The sequence below is a fragment of the Leptidea sinapis genome, chromosome 4 (genome assembly GCF_905404315.1).
Source record: "Leptidea sinapis chromosome 4, ilLepSina1.1, whole genome shotgun sequence".
NCBI classification, from domain to species: Eukaryota; Metazoa; Arthropoda; class Insecta; order Lepidoptera; family Pieridae; genus Leptidea; species Leptidea sinapis.
The window spans coordinates 4,548,393-4,567,687 of NC_066268.1; the positions used below are offsets into that span (position 1 = coordinate 4,548,393).

At 35.0% G+C, this 19,295-nt stretch overlaps 1 protein-coding gene across 4 annotated transcripts in view; it reads left to right on the top strand.

Moving 5' to 3' along the window:
• The window catches only part of LOC126979740 (serine/threonine-protein kinase pelle), a 30,660-nt gene extending 13,005 nt beyond the window's left edge, over positions 1 to 17,655 (top strand). For 3 of the 4 annotated variants that reach the window (XM_050829245.1, XM_050829246.1, XM_050829247.1), the window contains 6 exons: positions 673 to 832; positions 6,053 to 6,190; positions 6,435 to 6,561; positions 8,121 to 8,285; positions 9,366 to 9,559; positions 13,171 to 17,655. In XM_050829245.1, coding sequence (XP_050685202.1) covers positions 673 to 832; positions 6,053 to 6,190; positions 6,435 to 6,561; positions 8,121 to 8,285; positions 9,366 to 9,559; positions 13,171 to 13,346 — 960 coding nt within the window. In that variant the 3' untranslated portion in view covers positions 13,347 to 17,655. Of the gene's footprint in view, positions 1 to 672; positions 833 to 6,052; positions 6,191 to 6,434; positions 6,562 to 8,120; positions 8,286 to 9,365; positions 9,560 to 13,170 lie in introns of those variants that run through there. The other variant, XM_050829248.1, reaches the window with a different exon arrangement.
• The last annotated feature ends 1,640 nt before the right edge of the window (positions 17,656 to 19,295 follow it).

Below are 19,295 nucleotides of genomic sequence, written 5' to 3' on the forward strand. Positions count from 1 at the left end.
CTGTACATTTGAGCGTGGAATAAATTTTTCCAACTCATAAAATTTTCATATACTTTCATGTATTTTTCTTTTGACTTCGCTGGAAGCAGGTTTCCCATGGCCAATTTGGCTTCTGATCTTAAATCTGGTGTAGTACAATCAATCTCCATTTAACTCTGAACCGCTGGAACACATTTTAATTATTATTATATTTATATTTATTAAGTAGGTATGTCAATAACAAATCAAGACGAATTTTCAGTTTTGCCGCCAAATTTTTTTATCATCTGATTCTGGCAAATCTGTGGTATATCTTCCACAGAAGCCACAGTAGGAAGAATAGAATAGAATAGAACTTAAAAAATTACTTCGTAAAATATGGACCCTGCTGCCGTAATGAAATTGTTTCACAGCAGAACTGTCAAACCGTGCGTCAATAAATTCTCTCATAGAAATTATGTATGGACACATCAAAGGAAAAACAAATTTGTTGTTTTTATTTAATTTAGCAGCATTTTCCTATTTATTCACCTTTTAAACCTTCCCAGGAATTCCATAAATAATTCAAGACCAAAATTAGCCACATCGGTCCAGCCGTTCTCGAGTTTAGCGAGACTAACGAACAGCAATTCATTTTTATATAAATAGATTACTATAATTGATTTATATTTGAATGCCATCTCGTTTCTTCAGAACAGTACATCAGGCAGTGTGAACCGGGGAGGACTTGATGTTCTACCGAAGGCCGTGTCGACCATACCCATGATACCTTATCACGACCTGAGGGTGGCCACCGATAACTGGAGTGAGAGAAACTTACTGGGAAAGGGAGGCTTCGGACAAGTGTTCAAAGGCAAGAGAATAATTACAGAATATTATAGTACCTACAAATAAAATTTGTAAACAAAATTTATGAACGACCTTACGGACGAAAGGAGACAGTGTTTTTTGTTCGACGATTGGGCCCACCTCGAAATGTGATGTATAGTATTGAAACATATATTAATTTATTCCTTATAATCTCTAGATTACAACGGTACATTTAGTTAGAAATGGTTTAACCGCAATACCTACTGAGAAATACGACAAAAATGTGAACGTCGAGATAACCTAAAAATCATAAACAAATGAGCTATTACGTAATATCTTGAGAAAACAGCAACGGCCATAATTAAGTAGGAGTAGTGCTGTCTGATAACAAAATAAACAGATTATGTAGGAAGAGTAAGGAAAAAGCTGATAAAAGATGGGTTACAATGATGTACAGAACAAAAATGTTCATCACACAAGTATATTAATAGTCCCAGGCGTGTGTACACCGCAATACTTCAATCAGGGCGCTAACCATAATCACTAAACCAGAAAACTTGCCAAAAATACTTAACAACGATCATTATAATTTCAAAGTCATGTCTTAATAAAATAAGTATTTCATATAAATACTATTGAGGTAAGTTTTAGTACACTGTTTATCATAGGAATAAAAACACATTGCTTATATAGTATAAATATGTTTTATTAATCATCATCATTTTCAAAATCATCTTTTATAATTAGAATCTCATCCAGGAACGATGCAGGTGGCTCAATCTCATCTTGATGCCCTGCCTTAAATACCACACAACAGACATTTCATGTGCACAGCACCAACAGAATGTCTACCCACCAAACCATTGCAACAGTATCCGGCAAGAGCAGCTCTACTATTAGAAATCGATGAGTCCACCATTATATAAGGTTTTCTTCTTAGTAAGGCACATAGCCTTGATCCTACCCCGTAGTAGATATTTATTTTGACCAAACTCATGGATTGCTGGAATTCTTCAATTTTGTAAATCTCCGGAGGCCCAGTTCAAGCCTCCAGATATCTCAGACACTAATTAATGTATTCGCACATTACGATGAAATCGTACAATTTACACAACGACTCTGGAGTATAATATGAGAGTAGATGCGATATTAAAGTCTATGAAATAAACCAAATAATTATAATAATGCAAAATAAATTTTTATCTACACCCATACTTTAAATTCTCTATTAAAGATTCTGAAACAGTTAGCTTATTACCAACATTAAAACACCCAATGTCCTAATAACCATTACATCATACAAACGAGTGTTGTAGTGTTGTACTGAATTTCATAACAACACTCCTTTGTTTTTTTTTTCGAACCTTCATGCGCAAAGAGTTTCAACATACAGCCACATTCATATTGCTCGATGCGTGGTATCTGTATGAATTTCAAAAAAAGAACATTTTCGTTTACGCGCGTTCCACACTACCAGAACCTGGCGCGCCCTAAAAACAAGTAGGTTATTCGAAACCCCGCCATTCTATTCTATTCTTTCTAGTGGCTTCTGTGGAAGGGGCACCACCACTCGCCAATGTCACGTTTCAGTAGACCAACAAGCTTAGAGTGTGTCATTTGATCGGTGTAAACGAATTTATAAGTGATTATAGTAATGACCGGTGCCCAGAATCAAAACAGATTTATTTTCTTATTATACCTGAAACAAATATACATGCTGTTAGATTATAATAGACAAACACTGATAATATTACTTATATAAAACATTTATTGTGTTAGTTATAACTTAATATTATTCTGTTTAATATATTTACATAAAGTATTTACAAAAGGAGTGAAAACAAAGGTGAGGAGGCATTTCATGGAGGTGGGGCGGGGGATTTCAGGAGGTATAAAGTTGTACAAGGAAGACTTCATTAAAGGGCAATTAAAGAATAAATGGTCTACATTTCCCTCATCAAGTCCACAGTCACATAGAGAATGGTCTCTAATTCTTCATTTGGCTAGGAATACTGGAGTGCAAGAGTGGTTTAAGCGTAACCGGCAAACTGTTGATATTATTGATTTATTGGGGAATCTAAATTTCGAGAACCACGGTTTTAAAGGGATTACAGGTTGTATATCACCATAAAAGACGCCTTTAGCAGTTTTTGAAACCTGCCAGATGTTTGACCACCTCTCAAACATATTTATTTTCAAAGTGGAGCACAAGTCATGAGAGAAGATTTGAGAATGTTGTTGGGAGCCTGTATGAGCAGCTGACCTGGCACAAGCATCAGCATTTTCATTGCCGATTATACCTGCATGGCCTGGTATCCATGCTAGAACTATGTTGATGTTGAGATCATAGCACTCTTTCAAGTTTTCTCTTATCTTAAGTATAATTGGAAACCTACTTTTTGAGCGAAATGGATTTGAGAGGATGGATTGAAGGCAGCTTTTGGAGTCTGATAATATAATAGAATTGTTTAGGCCATGGGACTTAATAAATAAAATAGCTTCAAGTATAGCAATTGCGTTTTTTATAGAAAAAATGAGCGATTCAAGTTTTGACAGCACACCGCCGGATATTTAAAACGCTGCAAAAGAATATAATATTCAAGTGAATTTTAATAATTGCACTATACAAAATGTTAATTACTACTAAAATAAATAATTCTTGAGTTTATTTGTATATAATCAGTAATGGATGATATTAGGTTACTACTAAGACGCCTGGCTGTTTTAATGTTAGCAGTAAGCAACCTGTTTCAGAATCTTTTAAAGGATTCATATTCTGGGTGTAGATAAAGTCTTGTATGCAACTGTTGCTAATTAGGTATTAAAACACTCATGTGATACTATTATCAACAAACCCACATTCGTGTCTTAATACCCCTTATTACACAACAGTTGCATAAATAAATATCACGCAACTCTAAAGAAACGGAAAATACAGAATACTGTGTTGACAACATAAAAATCAAAATGACAGATACACAGTGCACATTCATTGTCTATTTTACTTAATTCTATTGCGCGGTAATATTAAACTATGTACTTTTTGCTAAATAAGTTTAACCACTAAAACAATAATTGAAATGAGGTTCATGAATCCATTAGATATTTGTTACTTTTCAAAAGCCGATAATCACTGTTACCACCATGTTTTGCAGTAATGTTATTATTTTCTCTCATGAATGTTACAAATGTTTCATTATACGCATTTTTTTGCCATGGTGACTATAACTGTATATAGGGAGTATATTATCAACTGTTTGCCTTTTTATAATAATTTAATGAACCCAGTTAGATTTTACAATGAAATATGGCCTGTTGACAATAATAAATTAGTTATAATTTTACTAGCATAATACGATTGATAAACATCACCATATCCAGTGGGCCCAAAAAAAATGTCTCCTTTACGAACTTACCAATAACCAATCAACTGAGCCAACTGTTCGAGTGACGTATCGTTGAATAGTCTTGTATGCTTTGTTCAACTCTCAGGTTGCTTCATAAATTTTTCTTAAAAAAATTAAAAATGTCCATAAAAGGCGCTGTCTCCGCGCGACACCACCACCAGCCTAGCGAAACTCTCTAAGAAAAAAGCGATTCACTCGATTGTATGAAACGTGTAGTCATTGATAGATTGACAGATGTCGGCTATATAATAATCTTATAACAAACGAAGATAGCCGATATCCACTACGTCTTAAGCAACTGTTCGCTTTCAAACTTAGCCGGATTATACTTCGTCGCCAATCGCCATACTGTAATAACTACTATTTCAAACTTATATCAAATCACTGCACGTTTCATAGTAAACTAAATTTAAATTTGTACTTAGTCAGTCCCTCCTCTTATTACGTAGTATTAGATCCACTTTGCACTTCCGCTACAACCGTTGACGAGTTAGGGCGTTACTCTGTCCGATTGCTGTTTGAATATTACTTATTGTGTCATAATTCATAATTTATTCTTAGAAGCTTAGAGTTTGTTTCTTCTTAAGTTTTGTAACATATTTTAGATAACTAGCAGATAGCAGATTTTTTCCTACTTCTTTCTCTCTCTAGTCGTTCCCTGATGACTGAGGATCGTGGTCATCAACATGTGGTCCTCACTTGGAGTGAACTATTTGTTTCCATCGCAGCCCTGACGACGGAGCTAAACCTCCGGGACCTGGAGACTTTTATTTGGTCGGTCCATCTGGAGATCGGCCACGGGCTCGCTTGCCATTTGTGTTCCCAACTACGATCAATGTCTCCAGGCTCTCATTATATAGCCAATATACGAAAGAATTCGTTGGTGGCATATCGTGGACAGACGGGTTTTTATCTTTAGCTTGAGAGGATTGAAACTTTGTTCGCTTGACTCTCCAAGGTACGCCTCCAGCACCACGTCTCCAAGGCATCAATTATCTGCCTCTCTCGAGCCCGTATCGTCCACGACTCCACGCCATACAGAAAAATGGGGAATATCAAGGCAACTAACCGAGTCTTGGTGTTAATAGTGATTCGCCTCTTTTTCCATATTTTGTTCAGGCGGGTCATAGTATCCTTGGTCATACCAATACGTATTTTTATCTCCGGCACACAACTGCCGTCATTGTTAACCTGTTGTTCTGCCTTACTTGACACTTATAGGCATATTTTGGATAATTCACACGATATCTTTATAAATTGTAGCCTATGTGTTATTCTGATGTGTAAGCTATATTATTGTAAACTTTCATTGAAACCCATTCATTAGTTTTTATGTGAAAGAGTAACAAACATACATTCTTACAAACGCGTTTATAATATTAGTAGGATTATTTAAATGTTAGCTTATTTGTGAATTCTGAGTAGGTGGTATTAAAATTTGTTATAAAAAATTGTGTGTGTACTTATGTATGCACGCAAGAAGTTAAACTACTTTGGCCTAACGAAGCAAAAATCATTAAAATGATTTCATATTCTACGTTTTTAGAAAGAACAATTTTGTAAAAATCTTGCAAAGATGGCTTTGACAATTAATTATTAAATAATGAATACGCCTGTATGGGCTTGAACACTTTGCCTGTCTTAATAATGGACGAAGAAAAAATAAATAACGAATGACGCAAATGTCAGAAAATTTTAATAACCAACTTCACCCTGTTACTTTTGTGTTACAGTGATGCGTGTGCATCTTTAATTTCACTCTCATAATTTTTTTTTATAACGCGCCTACAGAAGTATAGCTTCAAAAATCCCTTTTTAATATCCTAGAGTAAATAAACAGTTTTTTTATGCCTTAGGTAATTGGAAGTTTCTTTCGGTCGCTGTGAAGAGGCTGAGAGATAACGACGGCAAGAATAAGGAACTGATTCAGGAGATGTGTCTGGACCAGTACAGATACGACAATATACTGCCGCTCTATGGATACAGTCTGGGGGGTGAGATATATTTATTTAATTAAATCGGTTTACACCAATAACATTAGTTACAGATTATTCATTATTAATTCGGCAGAAATAAGTGCCGTTGTGGTTATCCATAAACTAGCCGGCATCCTGTGCAAAGGAGCCTCCCACTGGTAATAGTATGATAACATAGCAATATAACACCGACCAAATATAATCACGCCTTCTGAAGTGAGTGTTAGTTTATTGAACCACAAGTAGTCCGCTCATATCACAGGACCGGAGGCGTGCCTGGTGTACCAACTGATGGTTGGAGGCTCTCTGGAGCAGCGGCTGAGAGGGAAGACGCACTACCCGCCGCTGTCGTGGGCGCAGCGGTATAGAATAGCGCACGGGGTTGCAAGGTACATAAAAAAATGGCAGCTGTAGAGACTGCCGATAGGAGTAAAATCTTAGAACTTTAAGTATTAAAATTTGAAATATCAGAATGCTTTAAAACAGTTAAATTATTATTTTCAATTTATTTTTAAAACTTATTTTATTAATCAAACTCATTGTATATACACACTGAACTTTTCACTAAATCCATTCTATTTCACTTATAAGATATACACAGCACTAATTTTAAACAATACGTCAGCTGTATAGCTACAGGTATACTGCTACGAGCATTTCGATGACGCGAACTCATGAGATTCATCCATCCAAAAAGTGTTAACTGGATATAATTTTTTTTTAATTATTTATTTATTTATCGCGTGCACCAGTCATGAGCATGTCGGTGACTCGAATCCATAAGATTTTCCCCTACCAACCTACTGTCCTTTTTTGGCGACATTAAAGTACGGTAAACAATGCTTTTTTAGGCCATAGAGTATAGACTTTTTCATGGACCCAATAAAGTATGTACTTAAATTAGTGTACGTGGCTGTATAAATGACAGATCACAATAGAGGAATAAAAAATGTATATTTAGGTTTACATGCTGAAATAACTGGCATCTTGTAAAACCCCTCCACTTAGTAAAATATTTGTTGGAGAAGCCATATCATAGAGTCAGAATTGTGGTTACAATGCATATCGTAGAGTTTGAATTGTAGGTACAATACATATCTTAGAGTTTGAATTGTGGGTACAATACATATCTTAGAGTTAGAATTGTGGGTACAATACATATCGTAGAGTTATAATTGTGGGTACAATACATATCGTAGAGTTTGAATTGTGGGTACAATACATATCTTAGAGTTGAATTGTGGGTACAATACATATCTTAGAGTTTGAATTGTGGGTACAATACATATCTTAGAGTTGAATTGTGGGTACAATACATATCTTAGAGTTGAATTGTGGGTACAATACATATCGTAGAGTTTGAATTGTGGGTACAATACATATCTTAGAGTTGAATTGTGGGTACAATACATATCTTAGAGTTTGAATTGTGGGTACAATACATATCTTAGAGTTTGAATTGTGGGTACAATACATATCTTAGAGTTTGAATTGTAGGTACAATACATATCTTAGAGTTTGAATTGTAGGTACAATACATATCTTAGAGTTTGAATTGTAGGTACAATACATATCTTAGAGTTTGAATTGTAGGTACAATACATATCTTAGAGTTTGAATTGTGGGTACAATACATATCTTAGAGTTAGAATTGTGGGTACAATACATATCTTAGAGTTTGAATTGTGGGTACAATACATATCTTAGAGTTTGAATTGTGGGTACAATACATATCTTAGAGTTAGAATTGTGGGTACAATACATATCTTAGAGTTAGAATTGTGGGTACAATACATATCGTAGAGTTATAATTGTGGGTACAATACATATCTTAGAGATAGAATCTTGGGTACTTTGCGATACAATTGGACAAGGTGATCATTTTGCAGCAAGTATACACTTTTCTTGTATAGAGACCGCTTCTCATAAAAAAATTTAAACTTTCCAGAGGCCTTCAATATTTACACACAAAATCTGACACGCCACTGATCCACGGTGACATAAAACCAGCCAACATACTATTGGACCAGTGCACGATGCCCAAGATTGGAGACTTTGGCCTGGCGAGGAAAGGTCCGTACGGCGAAGACAGGACCCACATGAAGGTTTCTAAGTAAGTTTAATCGAATGCAATAATCAAAATGACAAGGATTTTAAAGTAATTTCTTGTTAGAAATTTCAACGAATATTGACAAAAAATGATTTTTGTTTATATTGAAAAAAAAAACGTGAGGAATCTTTGTACAGAATGCCTTTATCTGCCTTGAAGCAGTAATGTGTAAGCATTACTGTGTTTCGGTCTGAAGGGCGCCGTAGTTAGTGAAATAACCGGGCAAATGAGACTTGATTATGTCTCGAGGTGATTGCATTTTTCAAGAATCCTGAGCGGCACTGCATTGTAATGGGCAAGGCGTATCAATTTCCATCACCTGATCGTATATTTTATTTTAGTAGTAATTAATAAAATATCAGATAATTTAGAATAATAGTAAACAACGTCGCATCGCATTAATTTATCTATAATCTTAGAACTGTCTCACTCCCCGTGTAGGTATCCAAATCGTAAGTAAGTGCGGCTACCTCTACACAGTAGGCCAGCCAGTAGGGACTCGCGAGCGAGCAGTGACGCACACGCAAGCTTGTTCGTCATCTACTTCACACAATATGGAGAAACATAAATTCCCAATCTGTCGTGTCATTAATAAAGTCATTTATGCTATAGTAACCTTTACCACACAAACGTTTTTTAACAATTCTATTGAATTTCATAATAAATATTTTGTTTTGAACATTATCTCGGATCTTGTTGTAAAAGCATAAACAACGCCCCACAAAAGACTTACTAATTCGACTTAGCCGAGTTGTAGGCATTATAAGTTTATGTCTGCTCCTGGTGTTAATATTATGGTTTTGACAGTTTCTAGCAAATTCAGTGACTATGTACATACATAATATTATCAAGAATATATTGAGAGGCAACAGTCAAGATGTTAATTTCTTTAAATTTTGCTCTCAATAATTCTTTAGGACGCGTAGGTTATAAATAGCAGTTTGTTTTTGATTCGTATTTGACTGCCCATAAGCTTAGATGAGAGACCTGGATTGAAGTGTATTATGGACGATAGCCCAGTGAACCTACCTTACTATCGTAGCTATATTTGTATTTTAAGTATTTCGTAATTTATTTGTTCAGAGTGCACGGAACGCGGCCTTACCTCCCTGATGAGTATCTCCGCTCGCGACTCCTTTCACCGTCCGTAGATGTGTTCAGCTTCGGAGTGGTGATGGTGGAGATAGCCACCGCCCTGCCGGCCATGGACAGGAGCCGGGCCGTGCCCTTACTGGCGGAGTACGCCCAGCAGGTGTTGACAGACACGAACGACTTTGGTTAGTGATACAGATCGATGAAAAATAATGCATTATACAACGTGAACTAGAAAGGGTATAACATCCCTTCAATGGTACGTTATTTGGGTCATATGCAATAGTATGGTGATGTTTAAGTTTTAATAAATAAATAAAAAAAAAAGAAAAAGACTTCCCTACGAAATAAAAATATTATTTTTCAATTTATTTTCTTAGACAACCCTAAATTTGAAGAGACTGCCAGTTTTAGGCCTGGCCTTTGTTTATAAACAGAATGAGGTCACCTACCTATGGACTTAAACATAAACAATAATCTATGATTATGAAATGTGGCTTGTGTCTATGTTATTATTCATTCATTTTTTACTTCCTGTTATTGAAACAAATAAAAAAAATAAGAAATTACATAACATTACACAGTTTCACGTCTGTATTCCTGAAGGGTTAGAGGTGTATTTTTTCCACCCACGTTTCACTATGTTTAATTCCCACGTAATAGGGGGCGCGCATCTACATTTCTGAACTATGGGCTGCTAGTGAGAAATTTCCTACGAAAAACTCAATAAATGCCCCATTCCATACCCAGGCCGGGTACAAACCCGGTCCGGGAATGGAGTACATATTATTAATACGAGAATGGTCAAAGATATCCATATTTGACAAAAAAAAATCCGTGAAGAACAATTTCTTAATAGGAGTCTATTAGAATTATATTTATTGGGTAAAACATTTTTGAATTAAAATGTCAAGACTCATTTGCCCAGTAATAAGAACAGCTACAGTGCCATTCAGACCAAACTATAATAATGCTTACACATTTTTGCTTCACGGCAGAAAAAGGTGCCGTTGTGGTACCCATAATCTACAATTACAAATTTGGCATTATTTTCAATGTAACTTGAAGAAAACTTCAAATAATTCTACATTGAAGTGCTTACGTAATAACTTATCAAAAATGTGAACTCATTTAATTTCGAACATAATAAACAAATCTTGAATTAAAAATGGTGCAGTGTGTAGCCTTTAGAATATACATTTACACACACACACAGAGCAGTAAATATCGTGTTTCAAAGCACAATTCAAAGAGTATTAATGCAGACAGGCCGATCTTTTCAACCTAACATATTTAAAAAAAAAAACACTAAATGTAAAAACACAGTTACAATTACACTAGTTTTTATCTTTTAAACGTGTTTTATTTAAATTTGTAACACTCGCGGAAATCAGAGTAAATACTAACATAACATAGTTTCATAATAAGATTAGGATTAAAAAAATCTTTATTGGGTAATACATAAGTAATTACAAGTAAATACAGTAAATACAAATTTAGAAGTATTTTCAATGTCAGCTAAAGCAAATGCACATACAAAATAACTTTGTTTTCATGGCAAAATGAGAACACAAATTGCTTCACAGCTGCAATGAATCGTAGGCATTGTACTATTATCTGATATTATGTCACATCTACGTTTTTCATCTGTTTAAGGTCAAAGAGAGTTCAAAAAAACAGCTGAGTAGGGTTGAGGGAATCATAGTTTTTGCGAAAACTTAGCACTTTAAATATTGTATTAAATTATAATCCTAATTCATTTCTGACTTCACATAGTCATTACAGATGACCTAAGGAATGTCTGGTTCAAAGCATAGTATACCCATTTAGTTTCACCTTGTATAGTAAGGCCAACGAGAGGATATAAAGAATATAAACAAAGTTCCAGGGGTTCGAAACAATTTTTTCACTTTCGAAAAATATAATTATTAAGTATTTATTGCACCAACAAACTTTACACTAATACATACAAAATAATATAGACAAAATACAAGTTGAGTACTACTTCAGTTATAGTTACAAATAAGTACATTAAAGAGTAAAATTTATATGTTTAAAAAATTTAATCGCGATTATATCATAAATTAAAAATTAACTCACAATTTAATTGAATTAAATTACAATACATACATAATTATTATTTCGTATTTTTATATATATTTAAAAGAATTGCAAAACTAATATTATTAAACTTTATATTATTTAAACACCACTCATATATTGGATGCGCAGCACTTTACAAACTAATTTGTCATGTATATTACAGCCATTGTAAAATACTCGTATTTGATTGAATAGAGTGGCCGTTGAGTTTCTTGTATGTTCTTCTCACGAGCTCAACTATATAAGAACATATGGTAAATTCAGTCATTTAACGGAAGTATTTGCAGTATCGATTGAAATGCGCTTAGTTTAAGCCTAACTGAATAAAGTTTATTTGACTTTGACGGACCAAATGTTGACAGCTGCTGTACTAACTGCTTTAGCTGTTCTCGACCAACTGACGCCATTACTGCGTACGAGTGATAGGGACAGTGGCAACAGTTGTTCACTACCGCAATGTAACTCAGTAGCGGTCCGTTTGTTTACATTATTTATCTTGTCTCGTTGGCCTTAGTATAGTAACCCTTAAAACTGTTACAATATAAACATCTGTTATGCAAATTAATCCTTACTGCACTAACGTAAGGTTCAATAGAAAAGCTATGTAAAGAATCGACGGGAAAAGTGTTCATTTTAGGGTATGTTCCGATATGCACTGCGACCACTGTACAGTGTGACGCCAATTTAGTATACTGTGAAGCCGTTCCTTTATAGCCAGTTATATTGGTTACTATTTTAAACGTATACTGTCAGCCGCATTTTTTGAAGCAGCATTCAAATGAGTGTGTTAAAGTGTTCTAGTTCATTAAAAAAACTTTTGTTTTGAGTACTGTCAAATTAAAAATATTTTAATTAATATTTTAGGCACTCGAGTGATTTTGGCTGATCACGTGATCAAAGTACTTACTGCGAGTACCTTACCTCGAAAACGCCAGTGCTCACAGTAGAATATGGCGGCGATTTATGACGTCATATATTTCCCTAGGGTACTGCGGCAGTATACTGGCAGTCCATAACGGAACGAATTTTTCTACAGTGATAGCACTGTGCAGTGCTCGCAGTGCATATCGGAACATACCCTTAATGAGATGAATGGATTTATTGATAATATTTTTAAAGATTCAAAATTTTGTTAATTTTAATTTATTTCAAAGCCATTTTATTGCAAATTTAGCAATCAAAAGAAATGAATAATTATATTTCCACATACTTAAAAAAATGTTTCTTGTTTGATAACACGTTTCCATGTATAACTGTCTGTATATATGTATGTATATGTAATATATATTATAACCTTTCTAAATACATAAATACACAAATGAAATTTGTAACCAAAATTTATGAAAGATGCGATACTCGAACCCGCGACCTCTCGGGTTCCGTCCGAGCGCTCTTACCAACTGACGCCAAAAGCCGTTCGAGTGACACATGCTTCGTTAATCTTGTTATGTCTTGTTCAACTCTCAGGTTGTGGCTTCATCTACATTACGTATCCCCGACAGAACGTTTATTACACAAATTAAATTTGAAGACAATATTTATGAACGATGCGGGACTCGAACCTGCGACCTCTCGGGAGAGGTCACGGGTAAGAGTCCCGCATTGTTAATAAATTTAATTTCAGATAATTATCTCTTAAATGTGTTAATAAACTTGAATCTTTAGAACTGTAAAACATTTTTTATGGTTGCAGCGTTGTTGGAAGACCCTATACTTCGAGGAACACCGAATTCTAACCCACATTTATGTCGGGAATTCATCACGATTGGAATTCATTGCACCAAATACCTGAAGAAAGAGAGACCTACCATGTTAGAGGTGTTTAAACGGTTGGACGCGCTCGAGTTTCCTGCCAAATATTTCAGTTAAGATTTATTATTGACTCAATGACATCTGGGAACAGAAATATAAATAAAGTTGGGGATAGTATCCCTGTGCTTCCCCGGGGCATGAAACTAATAGGGAAGTTCGAGGCCCATAGGTGTCGTAAGAGTCTTCTTTGCACAGGATGCCGGCTGGATTATGGGGTTCGCACAACGGCGCCTATTACTGGCGTGATGAAATAATGTTAAAACATTACTAGTGGTAGCTGGTGAAATTACTGGGCAAATGAGACTTAACATCTTATGTCTCAAGGTGACGAGCGCAGTTGTAGTGCCGTTCAGAATTTTTGGGGTTTTCAAGAATCCTGAGCGGCACTGCAAGTAAATGTTGACGACAGCCCCTCGCGCACTCCTCACGTTCCAGGAGTCTTTTACTAAGAAACTAAAGATAGGCGACTTTTCTCAAGGGATCAGAAAATTATATTTGTGTTCTGCGCCCGCCTCTGTTGCCATCCCCGAGATCTGTCTTAAAGTCTTAATGAAATATCCCAGGATTATACAAATTAAATTTGTAACCAAAATTTATGAACTATGCGGGATTCCACAGGGTTCCATTCGAGTGCTCTTATCAACTGAGCGGACCGTTCGAGTGACGCATGGTTTGCAAATCTACCATGTCTGGCACCACAATTTAGCCAGTGTGTCATTAAATAGACTAAACTTAGAGATTTGTTTTCTAATTTTTAGTATGTAGTGATTGGTACTGAAATTGAACCATGTTTTATTTTTTATCTGAAATAAATATACATGCTGTTAGACTATTAAGGGCGTATACAAATGTAATTACGTAAATTATTAATTAATATAAGTACTTAGTGATATTAACACTTTATTCTTATACTTTTCAAATTTTTTGATACAAAATATTTACAATTTTTAACAAGTCTTCAACTCTCCGTCGGACTCAGGCGGGAGGCAACAAACAACGAAAACTGTGTTATTAGATACTTAATTCATTATTATATCTACTTGCTTAGCGTCATTTACTACATTATACAAAACATAAGGTCTTGTAAGAGCATATCCAAACTAGATGTTACCTATTGGCCTGATAATATTGTATATACATATAATGTAAAAAATACATTACAAAGTAGCGTAGCGTGGAATCTATCGCTCACATAGTTAATGGTACACGGACACTATCATTTAATCAAAGGAGTTGTTTCAAAATGCCTGTCTTTGTTACCTTCATTTATTTTCTATTTTGTGAAAAATTTGAACGCAGAAACTATATATATGTCGGAGAATTAGAATATAAAAGTAATATGGCCTGTATGATTATATTGTACTCTGTGTATTGGGCTGAACTGATGGCGAACGTCATCTTTCAAATTGTGTTTGACGTTGTCACTGTGTACGTCACTGTCGGTGACGTGATTGAAGTTAGCGATTACTGTCCATCAGTAGAGCGCTCATTGAGAAGTCGCAGTCGTCTTCAAGCTAGCGCCCGCGCCGGTTGTGCGCACTGATCGACTTAAAACAACATGGTGGATACCAACACCGTGACGCCCGATTTTATATCCAAATAAATCTCCAAGATATATATGTATATAATTATATTAGGGGTTAAAGTATGAAATTGCCGATTTGTACTGAAAAATTGATATTCGTTTTTTTAATGTAACAAGTTTAATCAAAATATTTACCATTTCTACCTATACATTGCTGCCACCTAGTACAATCCAAGGTCATATATGCCTTTGCGATAAACTGTGGTGTTCTAGATTCGACAAACTGTGTGAAAGCATTTTGTACTGCCTTCTGAGAAGAATACTTTTTATCACCTAGAAAATTGTCCAAATGACGAAAAAAATGGTAGTCCGTTGGAGCAAGGTTTGTCTAATACAGAAGGTGACGAATGGTTTCTAATTGCAGTTCCTGTAGAGTTAAATCGGTTTCTCGTGCTGTATGAGGTCTCGCGTTACCATGGAGCAATAATGGGAAGATCGATTCTGTCTGGACTGTTTCACTGATAGTTTTGCTATCATTGTTCGGAGTTCGGCACAGTTGACATCTGCCGTTATTGCTTGACCAGATCGGAGAAAGCTATAGTGAATAACACCATGCTGAGACCACCACACAGTTACCGCATCAACCGCATCGTAAAGAGACCACTTTTCATCACACTTCACAATTCGATCCAATATTCCTTCATTTCTGTACTGATTCAACAAGGCAACACGCGTTTCTTTCTACAGATAATGTATGTAACCTACTAAATTTGCACGTATAAAATGAACACACAAATGTGACCAGCTGTGACGAGAACGTGGGAGGGGTCACAAATTATGAATTGTTTTCTTTTGGAACTATTTTCTGAATTGTGACTCTTTGGAACTGAGGTATTGAGGTGTATTTTAGTTAAATTTAGTTTCATTTATATTCAAGTCCAAGTTGATCTTTCTAAAGACTTTTTTAATGACAATAATGATTAATAATTAATGTTGCCTGGATATTTTTTAAATATTAAGATTAAGAGAATTCAGTTGTTTTTAATAGTTGTTATTCTTGTTCAATACTTAAGAACTAGCATAATTTATTACTCCTCAGTAGAGTAGCGCTATTAGTAAATATTTATCTTAGATCATTTATACGTCTAACAAAATTGAGGTTGACTGTTAACCTCTATTTTGAGCAGTGCACGCACATTAACACAAAGTGACATACAAATAGCGAGTGTAACACGTAGCTTGTCACACTTAAATGATATTCATGGCTTGTTTTTATCGGTTGTCTTACAGCAAGAGACTATCTAGACGTATAAATTATCTAAGACATTTATATATTCTGTATTTATGTGTAGATAAGACAATGGACTTACAATATACTAGTATATATACTAACAAAGCGTGAGTGAGAGAAGTTGATGTCTAATGGAGATACAAACATAAGTGAATCTTTTGTTAGTGTAACCGATTTTGGTTGTCAAGTCGTAAACAGTCAGCCAAGCTTGACATTAGCTCCTTAGTATTTTCAATATTAAATCAAAATATGTAACATATTACCGGGCTGTCGGGTTGTATATACAATAGGTTATTCTAATTTATATGTTTTTTGACACTTGTTGGCGTTCACCGAAGAGGATGTAAATACTACGTAATCAGGAGGCGAGACTGCCTCAGTAAATATTGAAATTTAGTTTAGTATGAAACGTGCAGAGATTTGACATAAGTTTGAAATAGTAGTAATTACAGTATGGCGATTGGGGACGACTTATAATCCGGCCAAGTTTGAAAGCGCAAAAGTTTTTTAAACAATTTAGATTGTTTAGATTTACAATGCATAAAAGGCAATTATTTTGATGACTGCACGTTTCATACAATCGAGTGAATCGCTTTTTTCTTAGAGTTTCGTTAGGCTGACGGTCAGTTGTATATTGTAAGGCAATGGGATAAGACCTGATAAAAATCGCTTAAGAGATTTTTATAAATATACTAGTGGACCCAACAGACGTTGTCCTGTACACACGTCTTAATTTTGAAAAATCTGTCCAGCCGTTAGGAGGAGTTCACTAACATACACATGAGCAGGAGAATTATATTATATGGACGTAATTGAGAATCTTAACCAATCTCAAATTCACTGAAACAAACAAAAAGTCATCAAAATCTGTCCAGCCGTTTAGGAGGTAGTTTAATTGGGAATCTAAACCATTCTTGAATCCACCCGAAGACACACATCAATCTCAAATTCACTGGAACACACAAAAATCTCATCAAAATCGGTCCAGCCGTTCAGGAGGTAGTTCAATTGTGAATCTAAACCATTCTCGAATCCACCTGAAGACACACAGAAAGTTTCAATAAAATCGGTCCAGCCGTCTAGGAGGAGTTCAGTGACATACACACGCACACAAGAATTATATATATAAAGATTATTATAAGAAATATTTATGAAGTTCTATTATTATTATTATTAGTGAAAATAAGAGATGAACATTAACTATTTATTGGTGCTGTTTTCATTGTTATGTTTTTTTATTCAATTTAATCATATTTTAATATTAATATTTAATTTCTAGATTAAGCAGTTTCGTGTCAACATTAATTTATGGCTTTTTAAAAAGTAGATACGTTCTTAATTTATCTAAGAATAGGTAAATAATAAAATATGTTATTGTGTAAATTAATTTATTAATAATTAACATAGATTAAGTATGTAATTAATACTTTTTCTCAAATAAAATTTAAGCAAGCAATTGGAACTTTCGATTAACTTTTACAAGTAAATATATTTATAAAAACCACTAATGACTGTTTTCACTATTTTATATCGACTGAAGATATTTTTGTAAAAAAATAAAATACATTTTTATACCTTAAATCTATTGTTTTATTGGGGTAACCATCATCAACCGGAAGACGTGCACTGCTGGACAAAGGTCTCCCCCAAAGATTTCTACGACGATCAGTCCTTCACTGCATGTGTTCCGGTGATCTTGACCAGATCGTATCGACCAGATTATAGCATTCCCATAAGGCTCATAGTTAGCGACCACATATTAGGAAATATCCTGACAATATTTTGTTACGTGCCAGGACTAAGAGGTTACGAAAACACCAAAATGATTTCGCAAATTATACATCGCTGCCAGTAATATACGTGCCCCACATTAATTTCATCATTAATTTAAACAAAATAGAACCTGATATTATAAACAGCTTACTTACTGTAATTATTAAGGTTGTCTGGCCATGCGTATCTTTCCACTTATGTTGTTTTACTCTAGACGAAGCTATCCCGCTCAACGTCACGCGTGGGCCGTGGCCAGTGTAGGTACCTACTATTACATTTGGCTTGGCTCCGACTTCAAAGCTAGGAATATGTAGCACATACAAATACTTAATAGTATTTTATTAATATTAAAGGTAAAGGTTTGCATAAGAGGTGTATTAAATAAAATTTTTAGTTATTTGATACTTTTCAGTTTTTGAAATGCTTTTTTAAACGTAATTTTTTTATAGATTTGCAAGAGCGACATCTCAAGTCAATTCCCTAATATGCAAATATTGGGGTTGAGCAGGTTATCAACTGTAAAGTAGATCCTGTAGATAAAGCCACAACCTGAAAGTTAAACAAAGCATACAAGTTTTTATGACGATACGGTTGGCTCCGTTGGAACAGCGCTCGCACGGAACGTGATAGGTCGCGGGTTCGAGTCCCGCATCGTTACCAAAATTTTGTTTTGAGTTTTATTTGAGTGTTAGTGTATTGAATATTTTCACTAACCACACTATTATCAGCCAGAGTGCATTAGTCTTTTCCTAAAAGCCTTCCACAGAATCCATAGTAGGAAGAATACAATAGTAATAGGTGCATTTTAGCGGAATTTGAGCATTTATATTCCAAGCTGATCTTTACGCAGGAGTACAAGTTCGGGATCCACGTTGCATAGTATTCAGGAACAACTCAAGTTTCACCACTGTGGTGCACTGAGGCCCACTTTTTCCTTGGTGACCAATATCACTTGTATCAACAATATCTTTAGTGTTCATTCCACTTAGTGGGTACCTATTGGTACATTGGCACTCGTTCCAGAGTTGGGTGAATCCAAACACGTGTCGGATTGGTTTCGTGTTTATAGGTGACCCGGTCCTGCAGCTAACAGTTGAGCGAGTGCTGATTGTTCGGTGGAGGACGTATTTAACCTGTGAGTTACCGTGTGTTTGATGCATTTTGGTATACATCAGCAAAACTTTACTTAATATACGCTAAATTAATTAACTCATTTAAATAATTATCGAAATATAGATGCCGCAAAATAACTCTCAATTCAATAAATATTATATTTATTAAACATTAAATAATTCACAAAAATTTTCAGTCTGACAACAATATTTCGACGACCCATATAGCCGAATGGTTAGTGACCCTGACTACTAAGCTAGAGGTCCCGGTAGGTGCAATTATTGATTCATGGATGTTTATATGT